The sequence below is a fragment of the Python bivittatus genome, unplaced genomic scaffold (genome assembly GCF_059951505.1).
Source record: "Python bivittatus isolate LINGU-HERP-01145 unplaced genomic scaffold, Pbiv_v1 ctg000180_np1212, whole genome shotgun sequence".
NCBI lineage: Eukaryota > Metazoa > Chordata > Lepidosauria > Squamata > Pythonidae > Python > Python bivittatus.
In genome coordinates, this window is record NW_028277047.1 from 1002519 (window position 1) to 1022142 (window position 19624).

Consider the following 19624-nt stretch of genomic DNA (forward strand, 5'->3'; position numbering starts at 1 on the left):
GGCTCAACTCTTCCACGGCAAATGCTGGTTTTTCATGAGTGTGGAAATCGTTCCCACTTTTCTTGGTCAGCTCCTGGGGTTTGGGGAATTAGCTGTCTGCTCTTTCTGTCCTGCGCACCTTCTCTTTTTCATGGTTCTTCTGCCCCTCGATGCTGCAATGTTTGGGGAACTGGGAATGGTGTCCAGAACCAGCACGGCTGAAATAGGAATTTATGTTCCTCTCACACCCTTGGGCGAGAAGGAAAGACCCCCCTCCTGCCTTAACGCTGATTGGCGCTGCAAAATCTTCCTTCTCCACCAGCGTCTCTCTCTCGGTATTACCTCCGTATTGTACAAGCCATGATTTCCCCCCCTTTGGGGATGCAGGGGTGGGCGGGAGAGGATCCGGCATTGCTAGCTGCACCAAACGTTAACTCGGGCAGGCGAGTCAATTTCCCCACGGCCTGATCACGCTTGCACGTGGTTTTTGTCGTTGCCGATGGTAGAAGTGCTTAAGAAACAGAAGAAGCGGCTGGCTTAGGGGTGGGAGGGTCCGTCGGAAGAGCTCCACTGATATAACGTGGAGAGCAGGTACGCCTGTCCCAGGGGGGGATTTTTACGGAGGGGGCGGTTGGCTACGGCAAGCCACTTCAATAGGTCAACAGCACCCTTGAGCATTAAAGGCCAGCAAGGTTTTCATTCTCTCTCCTTTCTGCAAATCGCTCATGTTCTCAAGGCGCGCTAGTTCGCTCTTCTCCTTCTCCTGGGAAATCCCCCCCACTCCATTTTCTTCCCCAAGTACCCCTTCCCATTCTGCCCTCTCCAAGTAAAGGTACCGCGAACGCCGGAGATCTTAATTAACATTTAATTTATTAGGTAGGACTTTCAACTACCAAAGTGGAAGAATGCAACGGAAATCAGTGATTCGAGCTGGTCCGAAAGGGGTCAAGATAGTTCTGACCCGGCCATCAGCTCAAATGGCAGTATTTTTTTTTTCTTTTTGGTTTAATTTGGGAGGGGGAGGGATACAAAAGGACCATTCACAATCTTCAGACCAAAATGTGTGTTTTTTTAAGAAGAAAGTTTAATTATATTAAAACTTCAATTAAACTAATAAACTTCTTTAAAAAATACCCTTTGTGCTTATAGCGTTATTCCTGGAGGGAGGAGGGGTGGAAAAATGGGGTTTTTCCTGTCTCTTCCCCCTAAATAAGTGCTTTATCCCCTCTAAGGTCATGGAAATAACTTCTGCGGTTGCTTTGAAAAGCAATTTTAAAAGTACGGTGAGGTAGAGGAACGCAACATAGCGTGTTTGGTAAAGGACGTTGCTTTGGGAAATCTTCAGGGTGTCTGCTGGAAGGGAAGAGGATGGTGGGTAGCATCAGCTTATTCGAAGGTACACTGCTCCTCAACAGGGAGGCTCCATTCCTTAACCCAAACAAGCAGCAATGTCTTCTATCCCGGACGCAGAGCAGCTCTGCCTTGGGGGGTAATGTGGCTGTTAACCTTCAACAGACCGCCTCCCCAGTGAAATTTCGTAGGTTGTCACTAAGTTCGTCAGAAAGGCCAAATTCAACGGGCTTCAGTTTTGTGTCTGCAAGAAAACCTGCAGGGCTTAATCCTTAATCCTCCCCACCCCACCCCGGTTTTGAAAATCCGCGCCCCAAGTTTTCCAAGTAAATTCTCCGAGGCCCAACTCGAGGCCCAGTTTGCAAAAGGCTATGCGAGGGAGCGGACAGAAAATGCGTGTTGTAACAAAGACGGGGTAATTATTTATTGCTTTACAACATCCAAAGGGAATTTCGGTAGCGGGTGGGTGGGGAGACAGTCCTTTACAAAGGTAACGCTACGGCCCCTGCTGCGGTCAACAGGAGATGCGCACGGAGTGGAGAGACGTTGGCCACAGGGGTCCGAGGAGACACGCGGGCGGAAAGTGGCGGCGGGCGGTAAGAGTCCCTTTTCGCCGGTGGGGTGGGTGTTTTGGGAAAAAAGAGGTCTCCCCCCCATGGGGAATAAGGCTGCTTTTACAACAAGCGGCCTCGGCATTCAATGGCGCCACAACAGCACAGCAATTTCTTGCCCTCGACGCTTCCGACTTCGTAGTTGTAATCCCAGGTGAGCTCTGTCCCGGCCCGGATTCGCCTGTGGGGGGAAATCGAGCAGGTTATTTTATTATTTTTAAGCAACGCTTTAGCAGGGTTTTTTTGGTGGTTCTTCGTTCCTCCTTCTTCGGACTGGCTCCGGTTTTCTGAAGCCCGCCGCTGGGGTCAGAGTTCTCGGCTATGCCTTCAGAAAACTCGTGCCTCGGTGTCCGTTCTCCTGTCCATGAAATGGGCACGTGAGCTCATTGGCTGATGAGGAAGAAGCCCTTCCACCCTGCTAAGCCACGGACCTGTTAAAGGTGGCAGTGAGGACATTTCGTACCAGAATTGGACGCTCTTTTCCTCCTCTCTCCCTCCCTTTTTCCTCTGAGGTCATGCCTCCAAGCCAGCAAGAGTTGGTAAACTCTTCGGAGAAATCACACGGAGATTTAGTTGATTTTTTCCCCTGTGGAAGGCTCAGAACTGCTGTTTTTAGAGGTCTGGGGAATCTCCTGGAGAAACGCCCTCGGACAGCCCCAGGCCCTTAAACCCCAACTGGGGAAGGAGGAAACGCACTTGGGGGCTGCTCACTCACTTGCTTGCGAAGAAGGCCACCCAGGGAAAACGCAGGTCGTGCGTGTCCACGAAGACGTTCTGGACGAAGAGGTTGGGGCTGCAGCTATGCTGGGGAAGCCAAGGCGAAGGGGGCGTTTACGGGAAGGCAAAAACATCAAGGGCTGTGCCAACGCCACGGTGGGGAGGGGAGGGGAGGGGAGGGGAGGGGAGGGTCTCCGGGGGATCCACCAGGAGTGATCCAGGAAGAGGATAGGAGCCAATCCAGACCCATCCCAGGCAGGGGGACTCTCCATCGGAACCCCCGGCGGCCTCCCCACGCGGAGGGGCTTCCGTCCTTACGTTGAGGTACCGCCCCAGGTTGCCCTCCAGCTTGGCGTCGATGATGTAGCACGACTCCTCCCCGTCGTAGAACTGGCGCGTGTTCCTCCGGAGGGCCGCGTTTTCCCCGGAAGCCAGGTTGGTCGACTTGATGGCGATGCCGTGCGTGGACTTCAAGGCGAAGCCCCGGGTAGACTTCACCGCCACCTGCCTCTTCACCGGTCCTGCCCGCCAGCGAGAGAAGGGGGTCTCGTGAAACCCAAAGGCCTCTGGTCCCAGCTCCCCTGAGTAGCCGTGGGGCGTTGGGATCCGGCGCCCGTTAGAATATTTCTCTCCTAGCCTACACGAAACCTCCCTATCCAGGAGCGCTCTACCTCAGGGCACGCCCTCCCTGTCCTGACACAGCAGGACCTCACCCAGCCCAGAAGAGGCGTTCTTCTCATCTGCGGCCGGTTCCTCCTCCGACCCGGAAGATATGGTCTGAATGTCGTCGCTGTCGTTGGCATTGCCCTGGGCGTGCCCAGAAGTCGCCCGCCCGGTGTCTCCCTCGCTCTCGGTGCTGCTGGAGAGCATCAGCACGTCCTGCCGAGGAAGAGAAACATTTCTGGTGGTTTTCCTTCACCCGGGAGGAACCCGTGCATCGGGCGCCCCGAACCGGTCCTGAATTTGGCTCGAGACCCTTTCTGGCGGGTGACCAAAGTCCTCGCCGACTTCCCTTTCGGCTCAGCCCTGAAAACACGTCTCCCCAGATAGGCAGGACCCTCCAAACGCTCACACTGAACCCCTTTCTTTTCTTCCGGGCCTGCTAAAGCCTTTGGGAGCCCTTTGCTCGCTGTGTCAAGAACACCGAATGTAATTAAATGGATTAATTTTCTAGCAACGGGGATGTGGGGAGGGCAGCTTCAGATAGGGCTCCCTTCAAAATGCAGGACGAAAAGCCAACGCTCTCCGCTTCCTTAGTAGAAGATTTCCTGCCACGACTGGAGATCCAGAAGCAAAAATGGAAGGTCTCGGGGGGAGCAGTGACATCGGGAGCTCTCCCACACAGGAAGCAGGAGGATGGTCGAGGAAACAAGAGGCCCAAAGTCCTGATTTTTTTGGAGGATCCAAGATAGAGACGCTGAGCTACCTCATAGAATAGCTCAGCTGGTGCCTCAAGTCTCTTTTTTGCCCGTCCCCAAATTCTCGGACACAGTTTTCCACCCGTTCAACACACCTTCAGATCTTCTGGGCGAGAGCTAACCCCTGCAGGAAAAGCCGAGCCAACTTACGTCGGGGAGTCCCTGCTGGATCTTGGACGGCCTTCGGATTTGATGGGAGGCGGTCTTGCTGGGCGGCCGTCGGACCCCCTCGGGGATGGATGGGTTGGGGTTGTAGCCGTACACCCTGCTTGGGTGGCCCGGCCTAAGACGTTGGGCACAGATAAGCAGCGGTTAGTCCCAAGGCAGGTTGGGGACCCTACCCTCCACGCTGGCCCGCCGGACGCTACGAAGCGTGTTCTGGGCAAAGGTTTCTTGGCCCTTCCCAAAAATTACAGAAGGGCAGTTGATTTGTGGAATGTGAGATGTATCGAGGGGCAGAATTTCAAAGGCTGTTTCTTCTCCGCCAGAACAAAACATCTCTTGGGTGCTTCAGGAAAATGACCCCTCCCTGCCTCGGCAGTGAGCAAAGATACAGTGATCCTTTTCCTGGATGCCCCCCTTTTCTGCCCGCAGGCGCCCCTTGAAATGGTCAAGCTGGAAAAATAACATGGCCGCCTTCCCCGCCGTGTGAAGAGGTCTGAGGCCCAGGAACCCTTCATTCTCCCAGGGGTCGAAAGCAGGCCTAGGCACCCCCAAAGTTGGGCAGGGAATCCTGAAACGACTTACGTTGCTTTGCCTGGATCGTCCGATTCCTACGGAAAAAGAGAAGAGGGAAATGCATGTCTCCGTTGCAGCTTTTCTCATTCCAATCCTTGCTCCCGGCCCACCAAGGTCTCCCAGGAGATGGTCCTGGAGGGGTGCAGAGCAGCCCTTGCAACTGTCGGTCTGAACGATCAACATTTGCAAGAGGAGAAGGGGGCAGCTTGGCTGCCCTGCTCCAGGACCACCCTCCTTCCCTGTGGCTCTGCCCCCACGTTCTCTCCGGAGATGCCCCGATGGCCTCCTGCCCAGGATTCTCCGTGCAGGGAGATTTGCAAGTCCCAGGAACCCTTCAGCCCTTGCAGAGCTGGACATTTTGCACAACTGGTGGCTTGACGCATCTCCCTCGGTGCTGAAATGTGACGTCGCTGTCCAGACGGCCCCAGGTGGTGGCTTTTTCCCCCTCCGAGACCAGCAGGTGGGTGTTTTTACAGAAACCCACCCCGAGGCCGGCAGGGGGTTGTTTTAGCCATGCCCGGCGGCTGCTTTGGGGACTGAAAGCAGGACGGGAACTGGATAGCCTGACCCAGCCGGGAGGGCTTCTTCCAGCCCCCCCCGCCTGCCTTCCGCGCAGGATCCGCACCTCTTTCTTCTTCAGCTTCAGCTCCCCTTCCAGGCTCAGCTCGTCCTTGCCGGCCAGCCCGGGGGTCCTGGCCTTCTCGCCCTCGCCGGGCTCCCCCTTGGGGGGCTTGGCCTCGGCCGCCTCCTGCATCCGGAAGGAGGACCGGCTGTCGCTGTCGTGGTAGCTGTCGGACATGGTGTTGGAGCTGAGCCAGGAGGCCACCTTGTTCTTGGAGGTCTCCTCGGAGAGGGGCGGCTTGCACGGCGGGGCCTCCTCGTGGCTGACCTGCCGGGCCAGGCCTGAGTCCTTCGAGGCCGTCTCGGAGAGGCCGTTCTCCCGCTGGCCCCGCGTCTGCCGGCGGGTGGCGTAGCTGCGCCAGACCGAGCTGGTGCTGAAGTCCTCGTCCTTGCAGAAGTTGTCGTCCGAGCTGTCCTCGTTGGACTCCTCCGCCTCCTCCGAGCCAGAGTTGTCGTCGTCGTCGTCCTTCAGGTTGACGCCGCTGCTGTCCGAGGAGCACTTGGCCTCGCTCTCGTAGCCCTCCTTCGAGTTCTCCACGCTCTCGATGTGGTCCAGGTTGGCGAAATACTCGTCGCCCATCTCCAAGCCCTCTTTGTCGGCAAAATCATCCGTCAGGATTTTCCCTGCAAGCGAGAAGGGGGCTGAGCGCGCCTCATTTCCCCCTCCCCTGAGTTCTCCGGCCATGAGGGCTAGAAGCTTGTGATGTGCAAAGAGCATCAATATGTGTTGCTTTAGGGACCATGCATCGCTTTATCGACTTATTTGCTTCTCCGTCTCTGCGGAGAGGTGGCCAGGACATCAGAACCCGCGGGCCCAATGCTGACCTTTCCGGCTGACCTGAGAACCGCTTGTTCCCCCCTCCCAGCGTCCGTCCTTACGCCCAACGCTGTCTGGCCTGGAAAATCTGCAGCCAGAGAAAATTTCAGGGGTTCAGGGGTAGGAAATATCAGGTTGGGATTGTACCCCTCGTATTCTCTGTATCAGCACTGGACTCGCACGTCAGCTCCAAGGTTGGAGGTGTGGCTGACGCCCAATATGCCTTGATTAACCATGATTTGCCAGTGAAGTCACCTCTGGCTGGGCCGCCCAACAGGCCACTCCAGAGCCAAACCATGCACTCCTGAGGGCGAGTCAGGCCTGCACTGAGCCCTTAGACAAGGGGGGAGAGCAGTTTCGAGGGGTGCCTGCTGAGAGCCTCCCAAGTCCTAACAGATAATAAATAAATTGTACCCCGGCCCACCTGCGTGCAAGAGGGCCTCCCTCCCTCTCCAAAAGCCGGGAGCGCCTTGGCCTGCCAAGCTGCACGAGCTGAGGGCTTCCCCTGTGGGACAACAGCCCGAGGCGCCTGCCCTACCTGCGTAGATGCAGACGAAGGAGCCCTTGGCGATGTCATCCAAGCAGCGGATGCCCCAGCCTTTGTTCTGTGTCTTGAACAGCTGCAGCCGGACCTGCAGACCGTGCTGAACCAGGCGGTTGGTGCACATGTTCGGGCTGCACTTGCAACGCTTGTTGCACTCGTACACTCTGGGGGGGGGAGAGATATGCGCTGAGACGCCGAGAGGACCCGCCTTCCAAGCCGGGAAGAAAGCGATGGCATTTTACGCGAGGGGGAGGGAGAGTTTTTAAACAGAGGGGGAGAAGCACGCGGAGTGGAAATCATTCACTGCGTGCGGCTGGGCTGTAAATTCAGAAGCAGCAAGTCGAGGATTTGGCTTGATCCTGGCTCTGCGGGGCACGGACACTAGCTCAGCCCTCACCTGCTCCCCCCCAAGCCCCACTCACCCTGTGGGAAGACATTCCTCCAAGCGCTTATGTTGGTACCCAGAATTGAGGTTGATCTGTCCACCGGGGGTACACGCGGTGGCCTGGATTGTCAGCTGGTGGCAGGCACATTTTGATCTGTTAAAGAAAACGGGATGCCCCGTGAGTGGGGAACGACGGACGCCCCTGGGTCCCCCTTGCCCAACTTCATTTTAAACGTGGGGGGAGGCTGCAGGACAACCTTACCAGGCGATCTTCTGGAAGGCCCTTCATAGTTCGTATGCCATCTTTCTATTATTCCTTAGTTTGGTTCTGCTCTAATTACTGCTACCGTTATTCTTAATATTATTATATGCAAGTATTTGCTCTGCTTATGGTGCGACTACTGTAGAGGTTTCAAAGGTGGGTTAGTGTTTACTGGGGATGTCTTCGTCCCGGCACATCCAGCAGTAGAAATAGAAAAAAAATGGAGCAATAGCTCTGTGATAGGGGCGTCGCCTCTTCTGGTCAGGAGCCCCACCAGGAAAGGGGGCTCGGTGAAGAAGGGACCACAAGCCAGCTTTTCCCATTCCAGCTGACGGCCACCCAAGGCTGAGCAGCTCTGGATCCCAGGATGGCCCTGCCTTGGCTCTCCGGATTCTCACGGAGGCTTCCGAGATGGAGGGCTCTAAGAGTCACAGCAGCCCCGAGAGGGGTGGAGGCCCAGCTGACGACCACCTGAGCCTGGCAGCTCCCTGAAGGCCTTCGCAGCTGCTGGCCAGGATGGAGTAGCTGCTCTCCAGCTGGGAGCAAAGCCAGCCAGAAAACCCCACTACAAGTCGGAGCTGGGCCGGCCTCTGCCTCTCTGGGTGAGTCCCAAATCCTTCGTGGGCTTCTCTGAAGCCCTCCCAGGAAAAGCAGCCTCTGGCTGTTTGGGGGGAGCGGGAAGGTGCCAGAAGAGTTAGTGTGGGATCAAGCTCTAGGTAATTAACAGGAGAATTGCAGGGGGTTCTTCCTCCTGATGGGTTAAAAAAGGCTCCCCCTCTCCCCAAAACAGACCCCCAGAAATTGAGGAGAGGAGAGAAACAGAAAAGCACGTGGGTTTGTTTGTAAACTCTGAGCTTTGCGAAAGTTACGCCTTAGCAATGCCTGTCTTCCTGAGCGACGGGTTTGAAGTGGTCGTGGCTGGTGGAGCAGGGAGGCTGAAGTGGGAAAGAAGTTGCCTGGTGCTTAAAATCTCCCCACTCTGGCAATTTGGGGTGCAGGGCCAGGCCCTGGTGTTTATAAGCCTAAACTTGGCCAGGCGGGTGAGAGAAATGAAGGCAAAGTTAAAACCGGGGAAGATGTGCTGAAGAAACCCCAACTTCAGAAGGCAGACCTGTGAGGTCTCCAATCCTGGTTTGCCTGGAAAGGCACAGGGACAATCCAGGGTTTGTTTAGCCTATTTGTCTGGTCTGTTTCAAAGGCTGCGCTTATGCCCAGCAACAAACCCTTGTGGGAAAGACTTGAAATCATGGCTTGTGGCTGACTTACAATTCCTGCCTCGTTTCAACGACTTACTAGGTCTAAATCTGGAACTGTAGTTTCCTGGCCGATGAAATGCAGTGAAAACAAGCCACGAACTGGCTGAAGAAGCCAGATCACCGGGCTCCTTGGCAAAGTGGACTGACTCTGGCTTAAAATCCAAACCACGGTTTGGACCCCTGTTGCAGACCACTGGGGTTTTCTGTAAGCCCCTCATTTGGGGCTTTGTCGCAAGGCAGGTAAACCCCACGGCCGCGGCTCGTGCTTGGTTCTTCTCCTCAAAGATGAATGGAAGAGCGGGTCGCACGAGTGCTACGCCTGGGGTGGCACTCCTGGCGCTGGAGGAGGGGGCTGGGGTGGCGGGAGCGCTCACTTGTCTCTGCAGCCGTCCTCGCAGTCGCAGCCCACCAGGAACTCCCAGCTGGTGTTGATGTAGACCCCTTTGCCCGGAATGCGCTCCTTGCTGTAAGCCACCTGGGGCGGCGGGGTGCTATCTATCTCGTTGACGCAGGACAAGGGGACGTCCTCCTTCCCTTTGGTGATGTCGGCGATGTAGTAGAAGGGCTTGTAGGGCTGGAACCGGCGGTCCACCAGGACGTAGGGGTCGAGGCAGAACATCTCCAGGAAGAGGAAGTCGCAGTCCGTCTCGAAGAGGTAGCGCTCGATCTCGCTCATGCTGCGCAGGCACAGCCCGCATGGCGTCTTGTAGATGACGTGGAAGCCTGTCTTGCGGTTGATCCGCCGGCGGGCTGTCATGCGCCGGAAGTCATAGAGCAAGGGGATCAGGAGAGGGTTCCGGCTGCGGTGCTGGTCCCTGTGGCTGGGGCACACCCGGCTCAGGCACTTCATGCTGCAGACATGGGGCAGGTAGAAGAGCTTCTCCACAGGGGCCCGGTAGGACGGCTCGCTGGGGACCCGGTCCATCATACCGTGGAAGGGCGGGACAGAGCCTGCCCCGGGCTGGGTGCCGGAGAACCTGCCACAGGGAGGGGGGTAAGGCAGGACCATCAGGCTGACGGAGACGGCACCGCCCTCTCTTTTAGCCAACTAAAGACGGCTAAAGTGAGCGACTCGGGCCATGCCAGGGAGAGGTGCCACCAAATGTTGATGGCCGTGGATGGTGCCACTTTGCCTGTGCCCACTCCTGAATCTTGGGAACGAGGGGAATGGCCTCTCCAGAGCCCCGGGGCAGGGACGACCCTGCTATGTTGGGACTCCGGCACCGGGAATCCTTTGCTTTGTCTGAGCTGCCCCGAGCGGTCGGTAGCCTTCACAGGACTGGGCCGTTTCTGGTTTCGGGCCCAGCCACTCACCTGAACTGCTGGGTTACTCCTGTCCGGCCCACGGGAGGCGTCTCGCTCAGGACGGGGGAGGACGGGGGCGACAGGCCTGATCCTGCCGAGCCGGGGCGCAAGAACGAGGTGCTTTTTTTTGCCACCTGCTGTTTTTTGGCCTGAGCCAGCTGGCTCTCGGAGCTGCGGGATTTAAAAAAAAGGGAGGTTTTTATTTGGGTCTGAAATCGGCTGCTGGCTCTTCAGTTTACACAAACGCTCGGGGTGGCCTAGGTCAAGTGGAAACGTCACAGACAAACCGACATAACTCAAGCTGACGTTAAACATTAAACCAAGGTTAGAATTGATACAAGGAGTCTCCTACAGCGGCTGAACGTTGACTTCTTCGGTTTCCGAGATTCTGTACTCCTGGCAAACCTTGTTTCTTGGGCTGTATTCCCCCGTACGGGGCTTCACAAAGCCTCTCGCTGGTTTGAGATTGCTCATCGACAGCACCCTTTCAAACCCCCCACCCCCCGAGAAATAGGGACCTTCCTCAGCAGCTTACTCTGTTTCCCCAAACAGGGGTGAGACTGGCTGGGGCGTCGAGACGGGAACCTGAGGTTCTGCAGGCTTCAGCTGCTGAGGACTGGTTCCCGTGAGGTCGTGGATGTACTGCACCACTGGGCCCTTGGTCCGCACGGCCCCTGGAAGAGAGACAGGGCGAAGAGAGGGGCTTTCGTTGGGTTTTAAGAGGCTGGACAGTCGCGTCCAAAAGAAAGGAATGGCGCGAACAATGGTACTTCTGTGGCGAGTGCCAAATCAATGGGGGTCCTTCAGAAGTTTTGAAAACTTGAGGTAGGACACTTAGACGGGCGTGCATATCACAACTCCTTGGTTTAATCCGGCCAGTCGTTTTTCCCCCGCTCGCTACATCCCCTTGGCTAGCTACAGCTAAAGAAACGACACAGTTTGGCCTCATGGTTAAAGGTGCTGGACTAGGAGCGGAGAAAACTGGGATCTAGGCCTGCCCCAGCATGGAAACCAGCCGGGGGACACTTGGCCCGTGCTTTTCTCTCTCAACCCCTGGAAGAAAGAGGCAAGGGCGAACACGGCCCGTCCAGGTGGTTGCCCTAAGTCCGCCCAAAGGCAAAAATGCATAAATAAATCTAAAGAAACACGTCTCCTATCTGATCTACTCTTGATAAATTCATGTCATCCACAGGGTTGAGTTCTGCTGGGAGGAGAGCAACTTGGCCCTGAGGCTCACTGGGGTGAAAGAACCCCCCTTTTTATTGCTTTGGTCCTCTCCGGCTTTCCCTCCCCAGCCCCCCCTCTGCTCAGCGCTGGGGCAGATGATTTTTTAAGGCTGACGTACCCACGTTGGGGCGTGTCCTCATCTGCCCGCCCTGTTTCTTGTCGTGAGTGGAGGCGGTGGACGTCTTCATGCTGAACATGGGCTCCAGGCGGGTGGAGCCCCGGTAGATCCACTCGCAACGTTTATCGTCCTGGCGGCGACAGAGAGGAAGTTGGACCAGGCTGGAAGCAGAGCCCCAGCAGGAGGACGCAGAGAATCAGGGCATGTAATGGGCGGGTCTGGGCCGTTCGTCTCTCGGCCAAGCTGGGCTCTGAAATTCCTGCTCTCCTCGAGGGGCACAGGAATGCTACCCAGTTGAAGGGCCGAGACAGTTTCCTGGAGGAAATGTCTGGGGCAAGGATAGGTGGAGCCAGGCCTGCAAGAGGGGACGAGCTGCCAGAGTTGGTAAACCCGCACAGAAAACATCCAACTTTAAGGGGGACCCAAGAAGAGACCGTCCTGAGCCATTCCTACCAGGAAGAGGATTTTGACCAGGCTTCCGTCCACTTCCTCGACCCGGGACTTCCACCACGTCCCCTCCCACTCCGTCTTGATCTGCTGGCCGCTCTTGAGCAAGACCATGGGCCGGTTTGGATACGCGGTGACGTATTCCTCGATAAAATCCCGGCAGGAGACGTCTTCAATGTCCTCCCAGGATTTCTTGACTGTGCAAAGGAGACGCACCAGTTATTTCTATTGCACTTTTCCTTGAGAACATAAAGGTGTTTCTGGGCCCAGCGCATCAAGAGACACGCAAACAGGTGGAGAAAACATGGGGAGGCTGGAAACCGCCGTATGAGTACAGACTGAGGGAGGGAGGCATGCTTTGGACAACATCACAGGGCAAGGTAAGAAATCACAGACTTGAGTTAAAGGAAGACAGATTCCAATTCATCACTTCCTAGCAATAAGAGCAGCTCATGAGGGGAGCCCACGATCCAGGGAATTCGCAAGCTAGGCTTCCTAGCCCAACTCATCTTCCCAAGGCAGAGCTCAGGAGGGGAAGTCCTACTCACGAGGTCTGCAGATCAAGTACAGCTCCGGCTGAATTACGTAGGAGGCGTAACCATCATCAAAGAAGATCAGGAACCTGGAAGAGGCAAAGAGAGGAAAAGTTAAGCCCAGTCCACAGCACATCAGGAGAACTCGATCGCGAGACACGTTGGTTCTCCCGTTTCAGAAACGTGTTGAAGACAAGCAGGAGCAAACTCAGAAGACAAGCGACTTCAATTAATTTTGCAAAGGGTTTTCTTTCCTTGCGACATTTCCTCGGTTGGTCTCGTAAGCCCGGGGTGATGTTGTTGACCTTTCTTGAGTTTAGTTGTCCTAAAGCAGTGTTGTTCAAACTTGGCCACTTTAAGATGAGTGGACTTCAACTCCCAGAATTCCCCAGCCAGCCATGCATGGCTGGCTGGGGAATTCTGGGAGCTGAAGTCCACTCATCTTAAAGTGGCCAAGTTTGGACAACACTGTCCTAAAGAAACACTCCTCATTCCTGGTCTTCACAAATTGACAACGACTTGCCATTTTTTTCCTTCTGTTTTTCAAACCCAGTAGAGGGTTGCCCTGACCTCATCTTATTCTTGACGTTGGGCATCTCGGCGACGATTCCTGCATACAGCCACACTTGGTTGCCGTCTTTGTACTTGGCCACAACACGGCTCCCAACGTGCAGCCTGTCCGCCGGTGGGTGGTGGTCGTAAGCAATGTGGTTGCCCGACAGCAAACTCTTCCCTTTATTGTCAAACTTCACCTTGTATTTCTTCCCAGGACCTAGGGGAGAGAGAGGTACATTTATTTTTTAATTTAAGGCAAATTTCTCGTCCTTGTGCCCAGAGACACCCGCCAAGAGAAAGAACTATAATCTGCGTCCGCTGGAGAGAAGGCCATTCAAAATACAGTTGTTCTGTAAACAGTGCACTCTAGGAAGCACAGATATTAGATGGTTGGAGAAAAACTGCAATTATAGATCTCCAGATCCCCTGTTATCGAAAGCAAGAGAGTTAAGTAAACTTAGGATAATGCTCCAAAAGGGGGAAAAAAAATCCGGCTGGCTAATACTGTCATTAGGACCAACTGAAATGCTCCGGCTGTGTGTGTCTGTGTGATTTCTTGTCAGGAACAGTTTTCAAGAGACAGCTTTTGCATACTCGCCAAATTTAGCAACCTGCGTGGGCAGAAACGCACTTGGGTTTACCAGACATCTTTTCGCTATGGTACAAGAGTCGGCCAGGCCTGCTAAGATCCTCAGGGGAGTTTGAGGGGCCCTTACCCACTGTCTGGATGGCGATCAAGGTGCCCTTGTGCCAGGTCTTCGTCCGCTTCTTGCCCAGGATGCGGTCGCCGACTGTGAGGTCACCATCGTGGGTGAGTTCACAGCTAGGGCTGACCTGCTGCAATCCTGCTGGGAAAAAAATAAATCCAGTTGCTCTCTGCTGATCCCAGAATCCTGTTTCTCTTATGCCTTTCTAGCCTAGAAGCCATGATCCCTACCTGTGCTAAAGAGGGTAGGGTTACTGGGAATGGCAAGGGGCAGAGATGGTGCTGATGAAATTTATTTTTTTGAGAGGGGGGTGCCTTTGAGTCAGTGTTGACTCCTGGCGACTGCCTGGACAAGTCCCTGCAGTTTTCTCGGCAAGATTTTGGAAATGGTTTGCCATTGCCTCCTTCCTAGGACTGAGAGAGAGTGGCTGGCCTGAGGTCACCCAGTTGGCTTCGTGCCTAAGGCGGACTAGAACTCACAGTCTCCCGGTTTCTAGCCTGCTGCCTTAATCACTACGCCAAATGGCTCTCGCTGATGACTATTAGATTAAAAAAAAAAAATCAGGACGCCAGCCGACCACGTTGGAACACAGGAAATGCCACAAACACCGGGTAAAATTTTAGAACAATTTCTACTTCCCCCCCACCCAAAATGAAAGCTAGCTTCTAGTCTTCATGGTTTCAAAAGCATGTTAGAAAGAAACGGAGGGGGGGAGGGGAAACACCTGCGCTTCAGAATTAGGATTTTGCAAGATGGGCCTTAGTTCTGCTGCAGAATTAAGCGAACTCTGTTAAGAGCTACGTAAAAATATATTCTTTCCGCATCGTGTGCATTCATTCTCGGGCTCTGTTTTAGACCGCCACCTTTCCCAAGGATATCGGGATATCAAAGAGGCCCTGAGACTGCTCTGCCCCAAGGTGACAGCATACGCACCTCTCTGAGCGTCCAGGCTGCCCGACTTCTTATTAACCGCATCCATGAACTTCTGAACGTCTTGGGCAGACTTCCGCATGGCGGCCATGGCTTCTCGAAGCTGCAGGTCGGAAAGCGTACGTCAAAAAGTGCCTTTTTGATTTCCTCACTGAGAAAAGACAAAAGCTGAGAGGACTTAAGCTAGGGACAGACAAGATCTTAGAGAAAAGGAAGCAGAGAGCCTGTCCCTCCCTGGATACTCAATATCATTCTTCACATATCAGATTACAGAGAAATAAGTGCTAAGCTTGTGAGCAAAAGCTGATTAAAAGTAGGACTTCAGCCTTCCCACCCTGGCGTTTGGCTTCAGTTTACCTGTTTAAAATTCCCACGATCCTCCCTAACTAGGAAAAAAAAGGTTAGCGCGTTGATCTCTCATCCCCCACTCCAGTCGCACAACACTTACCAGTGTCTGGTCTTTTGCAATTTTGTTACTTGGATCTGCTACAAGGGCAAAGATAATACAAATAAAAAACAGTGTTTGCCAGCAAAATATGCAGAAGCAAGATTTAACATCAAATGTTTAAAATAGGTCGCCCCATTTTTAATTGAACAGTGATTGGCTTTATTTGCGTGTTTACTTGCAATTCAATCAAAACTGGTCAAATACATCCCGTCAGTAGCCTCTCCTCTCAACTGCTCTAATGTCACAAATTTATTTGATTTTAAAGCACTATATAGTGGATGTTTTCGGGGGCCAAACCCAGCACATCCACTTTAATAAAACCAATAATGTGTTTTGGACAGCTGCGAGCAAGTGAGATAGGATTCTGATTTCTAAGCTATCCTGGCCAGATAGTAATTTATGAATAAAAATTCAAGCCGGAGTGGACTGATCCCACTGGCCTCCAACCTGAATCTACGCTCATAATGTCATCATCATCTTCATCTGGTATTTCAATCACTTCCATCGGTTTGCAAGAGCCGTTATCATCATCTGAGTCCGTCTCTCGATATTCCAGCCCCAAGTTGGCATAGACGTCTTTGACCAACACTTCGCATTTATCCACCGCCCTGGGACGTAATCGAAAGAGTTTGGCGATTAAGACAGAACCAGCAAGCCAGGGGTCATGCCAAATTTCTAGAAAATGTGAAATGCTTTTGACAGGCATAGAAATGTTTAACCCAGTGCATGTTTTTCCTGAATGGTTTCACCAGATGAACCAGCCTGATTTATAAATAACTACTCACCTACGGTGAGATAAGAATTAGGCTTAGGCGACTAAGATAAGACCTTTAGTAGAAACATGCAAGTTGCTAGCGTTTTAGAAATGTAAAGATGCACCAGAGCCCAAGTCAGCTGACTTACTTCACCGCATTTTCAAGGAGTTGGTCTACATGGGCCACCTCGGCCTCTTTCTTCTTCACGCACTCCTCCAAGCGCTCCAGCTCCTCCTTCCGTTGCTTGATGCACTCTGATTTCTCCAACTCTTCTTCAATTAACTGCTTGAGGTCTTCCAGAGAGATGCCCAGTTCTTCCATGACCTCTCGCTGGAGTTCTATTATCTCCGGGGACTCTGCCATGGCGGCAGAACCTGAACGGTTCAAAAGAAGAGCAAGTGAGAGATAGCCGCTGACGCCCCTTTTGTTTCAGCTGGGTGGTTTTTCCTGCTTTCTTCTGGTATCTGACACAGACCTTGCCAACCGTCTGGGCATATACATGCCACAAAAGCTGGCAGACAAAATCTGTGTGGTGCAAAAGGTTTATGAACACGAGAGCAAGTTTGCCCGTTGCTCAGACCTCGACTGCAACACCCGTTTAGCTGGACACTATTAGAAACAAAGGCACTGAATAGGGAGAAACCTCATCCTGAGCCATTAGTTATTCTACCGCTTGAACTCTAGAGACCCGTGCCAGGCCAAGCCCACTCACTGCCAAGTCATCTGTTCTTAGAACCATCATCTCCCCCCATCTATCCCTTTTTCCCCACCGCTTATTTCATTTTTCTATTTTGTCCACAAACAGGATGGCGGCTTGGTTTGAAGTCTGAGCATCTTCAAGAGAAGGTGAAAAGGTAAGATGCACACAGAAGCACGTACAAAGGATAACATACATATATGTAAAGCAATATACCAGGATGACCCCCCCTTTCCAGCAATTTTGGAGAGCCATAAACAGCTGGTTCTCCGTTAAGACAACTGGGGACAAGTAAGACCTTAAGGTCTTGAAGAGCAGCGCCTTGGACCGATAGGTTTTAACCATCCGGTGTCAATAGGAGTTGGGCAGCATAGAAGTGGAATCAATAATAACATCAATAATAATAATAATAATTATTATTATTATTATTATTATTATATTATCATCATCATCATCATCATCACCACCACCACCCAATTTTTGTTTTTAGCCTGGGAAGATGCTCAGCCCCCAGAAACGAAGCAGCGGGCAATTGCACAAATGCACAAAGGGCTCACCCTCCTGGCAGGCGACCGCTGCCCCACGGCGTCCAGACCCTGCCCCAGCGGTCAGGGGCGTTTCTGTTCCAAACGTATCTGGCTGTCCCTTGGCTTCGCCCACCCAACGCCACAACCCTCCTTTTAACCAAGATTAAAACGAACCAGGGTTAGTTCCATGCCAGGTCTCCCCTTGAGAGGGCTGTGCCCATGCAGGCTGCGCCTAATGGGCATTGTAGTCCAAGCCCAGAGGAACAGGGCCAGGTGGGGGCCCCCTGAGCAGCTTCGCCCCTCCCGGGAGGGGAGCCGCTCCCCACCCTGCCCCCTCCCCAGGGGACCCCCCTCCTGAGCTGCAGCCCCTCCCTGCGACCCCTCCCTTTTCAAATCACACCCCCACCGCCTCCCTGCACTCCCCACTTAAGCCCCTCCCCAACTCACCTCTCCCCCTCGGGGGCGGGAGAAGAGGGGGGCTTATTTTGCCTGGAACTCAATTAGGCTTTGCTGGGGGGGCTAGAGGGGGTCTGTTTAAGAAGGACGGGAAATCCATTCAACGTGCTTCCGGGGGCGGGACGTCGCTCGTGCCCAGGCGAGGCCGGGCGCTGTTGTGCGCATGCGCTGTCGGGAGGGCGGGCGCGAGCCCGCGGGGAAAACGCGCCTGCCCCTCCATCGCGCATGTGCTTCGGGGCGGAGGGCGGGCCGCGCGAAGCGCGCAGGCGCGCCGCTGAGTCCTCGCTGCGCAAGAGCGGGGATGCTCCGCCCCTTATTAAAGAGGAGGAAGTACGCATGCCCAGCCTTTTTTTTTTTTTTTTTTAATGACAGCAGCCTTGTTTTAAATAGAGGAAAGTTTTAATTTTAAATTCGGCAGAGCTGTTTGGCTTCCCTGGGCGGGGAGGAGACGCTGACACTTCATCACGTCATTTGGGGTTATATGACGCACAAATGAACAAGAAACGAAGTCCGGAGGGTGGTTCAGCAAACGCTTTTATATGTGGAGCAAATAAATTACAAATAAAACTTTGGTTATCAATGAAAAGTTGCTCGAAGAGAAAGGAGGATTTACTTGCAGGTTTTGAAGGAAGAGAGGACAGTTAAGGCCAGCGGTCCTGTAGGGCTGGGAGCAAAGGAAAGAAGAGGACGCTGTTACATTACGGTGCCCTCGGAGACGGTTACGAAGATTTGGACCAAATCAAGGCCGAGGGCTCCCTTGAGAAGCAGAAACTCACGTACTTTGGGCACGGGATACAAGCAGATGATGGATCGCAAACGCCTGCCTCGGCTGAGGAAGCGGAAGAGGAGGAAGGCAGCCGAGAAAACGGAGGGCCCATTCCTGATAAGCGATGGATTATCACAGACAGGCACCATCTCGCTCTTTCAGATGGCCACCTTTCCCCATGGGAAAAAGATGATTGTAAGGGAATGCTCCTGAGTCTAGTAAATTTGCCCTGAGTTTCCTGCAGTGGAGCAATGATAAACCCAGGGGAGATCCGTAAGAACCTGGTTAGGGACCTCGGTTTCTTTTCCACCCTCCTCCTGACCCAGTCCTTTCCGCCACCGCCAGGTGATCAGTCCAGTGGTTCCTCCTCCCAGGTGGAGGTGGGAATGGCCATGTATGGGTCCACGATCAGCTTGGCGCACCTCACCATCATGACCAGCAGGAAGACGCACATCAGGGAGAGGAAGGCGAGGCAGATGCCTTTGTCCACGTCCACAAAAGGCTCCGCCGTGGGACCCTCCATGGCCTGGACGGGGCCAAAACGTTTCGGTCAGGCGAGGGGGAAACCTGAGGCTCTCGGGGATCTGAAGCAAGGTCCGAAGAGAGGAAGAGAAGCGGGGCTGTGCTGCAAGGAATGAGGGCGGGGTCCTGGCAGTGCAGTGGCAGCGATCTCACGCGCTGGACAGAGCGGGGGATCCAGTCCCGTCCACAGGTTAGCCGCTGCCCCGCACCTGGACTCCAGAGAGCTGCTCCTCGCGCTTCCGAAGAGCTGGTGGGGCGCTCAGCCTTCGCCCCGTGCCACGCCAGCCAAGCCTGTGCTTTCCACAGAGCTGCTCCGGCTCCTCTGCGGTGCCCCTGGAAATATCATGAATACTTCACAACGCGGGGCAGCCGTATCGCGTTTCCTGTGATGGAGAGAGAGAAGGGATCCCTTACGGAGGGAGCGAACCGGAGGCCGTCCGTCCAGCGGGGAACCTGCTGCCGTCCATGGGTTTCTTCAGCAGGCCTGGTGGGATGGAGGAATGCCAGCGGTGCCCCTGAGCATGTGCAAAGGGCGTCCTGCAGCCCTGGGAACTCTGCCCGGGATGGGACAGGCAGGCGTTGCCTGGGTGTTTCGAGGCCGGTCTGGGCCTCGCGGCTCCTGTGCAGCTGCGACTGGGCGGAAGCCCACAGAGGGAGAGCTACCCCGCGGGGCCTTCGCGATTCGGCGGTGGGGTCTGCAGTCTGAGGACCAGCCACGGTGAGGGGGGGAGAGGCCTTCGTTTGGGCGGACTACACCTCCCATCGTTCCTTCGCTGGCCCAAGGGATCCCTTTCCTTGGGGTGCGAGCAGAGCTGGGCTTTTCTTTCTCTTGGGGGGCAGCGCAGGGCTGCCCCAAGCCCTTCCCCGCTCAGGGCGTGTTGACCCAGGATGATGGGGATTGTTGTCCAAGAGATCTGGAGGGATTAGGGTCCA

At 54.4% G+C, this 19624-nt stretch overlaps 2 protein-coding genes across 7 annotated transcripts; both read right to left on the reverse strand.

Moving 5' to 3' along the window:
- Positions 1-1707: 1707 nt before the first annotated feature.
- SETDB1 (SET domain bifurcated histone lysine methyltransferase 1) lies at positions 1708-17523 on the reverse strand. Of its 6 annotated transcripts, XM_088137150.1 has the most exons (23): positions 17395-17495; positions 16978-17097; positions 15872-16097; positions 15416-15576; positions 14969-15006; positions 14524-14623; positions 13600-13731; positions 12899-13100; positions 12344-12417; positions 11802-11992; positions 11349-11478; positions 10539-10677; positions 10013-10174; positions 9073-9675; positions 7218-7334; positions 6790-6959; positions 5439-6058; positions 4823-4848; positions 4226-4358; positions 3371-3536; positions 2976-3178; positions 2656-2744; positions 1708-2121 (listed from the first exon to the last, which is right to left on the reverse strand). In XM_088137150.1, exons 3-23 carry the CDS (start codon positions 16084-16086, stop codon positions 2004-2006), a joined length of 3789 nt encoding a protein of 1262 aa, XP_087993276.1. In that variant the 5' UTR covers positions 16087-16097; positions 16978-17097; positions 17395-17495; the 3' UTR covers positions 1708-2003. The 6 variants fall into 6 exon arrangements, with proteins under 6 accessions (XP_087993276.1, XP_087993277.1, XP_025022235.1 ...); XM_088137151.1 differs by lacking the exon at positions 16978-17097 and having other exon boundaries at positions 13600-13728; positions 14969-15003; positions 17395-17523; XM_025166467.2 differs by lacking the exon at positions 16978-17097 and having other exon boundaries at positions 14969-15003; positions 17395-17523.
- Positions 17524-18437: 914 nt separating this feature from the next.
- On the reverse strand, positions 18438-19463 carry CTXND2 (cortexin domain containing 2). The gene has a single exon (XM_088137517.1). It carries the CDS (start codon positions 18690-18692, stop codon positions 18519-18521), a length of 174 nt encoding a protein of 57 aa, XP_087993643.1. The 5' UTR covers positions 18693-19463; the 3' UTR covers positions 18438-18518.
- Between the last annotated feature and the right edge of the window lie 161 nt (positions 19464-19624).